We start from the raw sequence: 3,827 nt of genomic DNA, 5'->3' as shown, positions 1-3,827 counted from the left end.
CTGGACTTCGTGTGTGCTTCAACTTCTTTGATATACTGTGTAAGAAATATATGGATGATGGTGATGATTGGTCTCTCCTAGAAGTTGTAATTACGTGGGTGTGTATTTTGTCCCAGGCAGTCATTATCACACACTTAAAGCTTTCAAGGGCCCTGTACAGCGTCCTTGTGGCTACATTTAGGAGAAGTGTTAGGGCAATCGATAGCCTAGGCCGACAAAATCTCACGAAATCTTATGAACCACTGCAATGTATGCATAGAAGTGGCAGATATATAGTTTATGACTAGCTGTGTTTATATAGGTGCCCCATGGCTACCACACGCAGTCGTTTCGTACGACAAACATCCCGGGGGACTTTACCCAACATTAGGTGGATATTCTGATATACAAACGGTGCTCACTAGCTGTTGTGTCAATGGCAAGCAAGAAACCCGGTAAAAACGGATTGTCAGCTAATTAAATCAGGTGAAAATTTGCGTATGACACGCCCCCATCTAGATTGACTTGAATTCCCTTCGGGTACAAAAACACGACCTTTTCTGCAACCTTTCATCCCTTCCTAATTACAAGATTTGCAACAGAACATCATGCTATCATTCCAGACAACCACAAGTATGCAAAGGATCTAGGTAGGAATGTTTCTTAACACACTGTAACAGATCGATACTCAATCAACAGCACAGATTTTGAAAACGGTCAGACGTTTCAGGTAGAATTAACTGACGTCATGATGTATACCTAATAACCTTTCTCTTCCTCAAATGTTCCTTTGTTCTTAGAATAAAAATCAGTTTTATTGGCAAAGTTGTGTCGACGTTTGATAGATGAGCGAAACCCTTGGAAACACCCAGACGCAAACGCGCCCAGGCACGGAGGGACTATCAGTAGGGATAAATATATCTGTACTAAGGCCACAGCAAGGAAATTTTATGGATGACGTCCGCTCATTAATTTTCGCCTGGTTTTTCTTCTTCATGGATGGTCAGATAGACCAAAATGGGTAGATAGGTTGTGTTGTACCCTGACCTAATAATTGTACTAGAGAGGTAGCCTTGACTGGAGTTGCAGAAGTGAAACTTGCTGGATAGTTGTAAGAGTGGCGCCAATATGGAAGCCATGTGTGAAGTTGCCAACATATGGTTAGTCACTTAGTGATACCAGTTTACCACACTAGTGTTACTTTTACTACACTAGTACACTTCTTAGATACAGGAATGAATGCCTTGTTGCTTATAATGACATATTTTGCCACTTCAATTCTTGTTACAACGTTTATGGTGTCTATTTTGAAAATTTGCCTTTTTTTGCCCATCTTTTTTTTTCGCCCTTTCTCACTATTTTTGCAGTCTCTGTAGAGGATGCCATCCATAAAATCTACTTGCTGTGGCCTAAGATAAAGGAAAACCTTCGAGGGGAAGAGATCCAATGTCTGCATTAAGTAAAGAGTATGACCCTACTTTCTACATCGCCATTCCACTTGGCGCTGACCTCCCTGCGATGGTGCAGCGAAATGATCGCGCTGCGACCGATTTTGCATTCTTAATATTCCAATTATGAACTCATAGGCTACACAAACTCAATTAAGGTAGCAGCTAGGTCGCGCAGGACGATCGCCGTCTATTGCTAGCAGAGCGAGTTTCCCCGTTCCGGTATTAGACACCGCTTCTTCTGTCATGTATTAGGTACTGTAGCGTCTAAATATTAACAGAATCTGCTAGGACTTCTGACTTGTTTAATTGAGACGATTTATCGATACGGAATGCAGGCTGATCAAAGGTTCCTGATGTATTTGGTCACTTCAAAACGTAATGGTTTCACGGGATCAAAACGTAATGGTGCCATGGGATAAGAGATACCAGGTCTTCATATCAGTAAATTTCCGTGGAACGAAAGGCGTGGCATTAATGGTAAATGCCCAAATTTACTACACAACTACTCGACGTGGCATCGCTAGGTGCGTCAAGCAAAGTCATGGCCAGTAAATAGTCCATGTTTAAAAAGTAATTCTTCATCAGATGTTAAGTTCACGGGCAGTGACAGCAGATCCATGGTTGGACGTTAGTGAGCATCAGTGAGAAAAAGTTTGGTAACAAGTTTCTCGTGTGTCGAAATTTTGGTCAATTCTAGCTAGCCAATGATCAACTCCTGTTGGAATTCGGTATGTAACTCACGACTAAAGAGGGATAATAAAGTGGGGTACTGCGAGGGTTATGATTTGAACCGCCAACCCAATTTTTGTAATGGACAACTCGCACGTCTACAGATTCAATTTCCTGCATTGGCAAAACGTCACGTCTGCACTAGACTTTATTACAGTCAATTCAAGAAAAAAATTACTAGTTAGACATCGGCACTAACTCAGGTTGGGAGGATGAAGTCTGCTGTACACTATGTATTACATAAAGTGCTAAAATGTAGGAGAAGTCACTGCTGTCATCTGCATGTTCGTGGTAAAGTGTCAGACTCTCATTCAGTCTGGCGGTGTGCATGAAGATGGACAATAAGAAACACGAGAACAACATGCCGTGTCAGAGTTGACTACTTGAAAAATGGCTTGGAAGGAAATTAGAAAATTCAACGGTATATGTAAAAGCATAATGTTACCTTTTTCTGTAGAATCTCTACTGAAATCAACACGCACGCACACACACGCGCGCGCGCGCGCGCTCGTGCGAAGTTAATAAAGTGACGGAGTTGTCAAGGTTTCCAAGTTGAAAACAACTGAGTGATCGCGGATTGGAAAAGATAGCAACATTGGCCTCTGTTTTCCAAGTTATTGATTTGTCCTTGAAGTGTTGCAGCTCAAAAGATACACGTTAACGCTTGATCATGAGTAGATAAAGGGTCACTCTGCATAGCTCGATAACATGCATGTTACACAGAAGCAATCTGGAAGTTACTTTATCTCACAAACACTGGCGCTACTCTTTTTAGATGGTAAACAGCATTAGATCATTACACATCATAGGAATGATATATTTCTCAAGATGATCGTATAAATGCAACACACTTTCCTTCCTCCACCCCTCCCTTCATTTCTTCCCTCCTTCTTCACTCCTATAGTGACTACCCACCTGTTTCCGTGAGTTGATCCTGCGAGCCTGCATGTGGCGTACATGTGTTTGTCCCCTGTTGGCGATCTCGATGTTTCCGGCTTCAGCGATGTCCTCCGAGTACAGCACCCGCCCGATGCGGATGTACAGCACGGCTGCCACGATGAGCGGCAACAGGTAGAACAGGGACAGATCCAAGAAATACACTGTCAAATATTTGCTTCTTTCCATGTTGTAGTTGCAAAAAAGTACCTCAGTTCCGTTGTTGTACACCTTTTGTTCTGTACCCATGAGGAAGAACCACATGGAATCATAGGCGAGGGTGAGGACCCAGACTCCAGCGATGATCTTCTTAGCCCGGGAAACCGTGCACATGGTCTGGGCGTACAGCGGGTGGCAGATGGCGATGTAACGTTCAACCGTGAAGGCCAGGATGGACATTGATGATGTGTTGATGCCGAGGTACTGTAGGTAGGTGATGATGAGACAACCCGAGTATCCGTAGAGCCAGGCGAACTCGATGTAGAAGCTGTCGGGGATGTTCGGTATCCCTGCCGTGACCAGTACTATGAGGTCCGCCACTGCCAGGCTGACCAGGTAACAGTTGGTCGGGCTCCTCATGGATTTGATACGAGTCACCACCAGAACTACCATGATATTTCCAACGATGCCAATAGTACAGATTACAAGGACGAACACGGTGGTAACGATTTGGTAGCTCATCGGGAAGTAAACTGGTAATGAGGTATTCGATGGGACTTCTGTAGTACCAGT

The 3,827-nt window shown here is 43.6% G+C and overlaps 1 protein-coding gene across 1 annotated transcript; it reads right to left on the bottom strand.

Annotated features, from left to right (window-relative positions):
- Window positions 1-1,846: 1,846 nt before the first annotated feature.
- On the bottom strand, window positions 1,847-3,813 carry LOC118408604 (thyrotropin-releasing hormone receptor-like; the record flags this gene model as incomplete). Its single annotated transcript, XM_035809425.1, is given in 2 exon segments — window positions 1,847-3,797; window positions 3,799-3,813. Coding segments are annotated over 2 exon segments (780 nt in total), but the record flags the coding sequence as incomplete, so codon positions are not given.
- Window positions 3,814-3,827: the final 14 nt, after the last annotated feature.

This window comes from Branchiostoma floridae, chromosome 2, assembly GCF_000003815.2.
Source record: "Branchiostoma floridae strain S238N-H82 chromosome 2, Bfl_VNyyK, whole genome shotgun sequence".
NCBI classification, from domain to species: Eukaryota; Metazoa; Chordata; class Leptocardii; order Amphioxiformes; family Branchiostomatidae; genus Branchiostoma; species Branchiostoma floridae.
The sequence above is the reverse complement of the archived record's forward strand: the minus strand, read 5'-3'. Positions and strand labels throughout refer to the sequence as shown.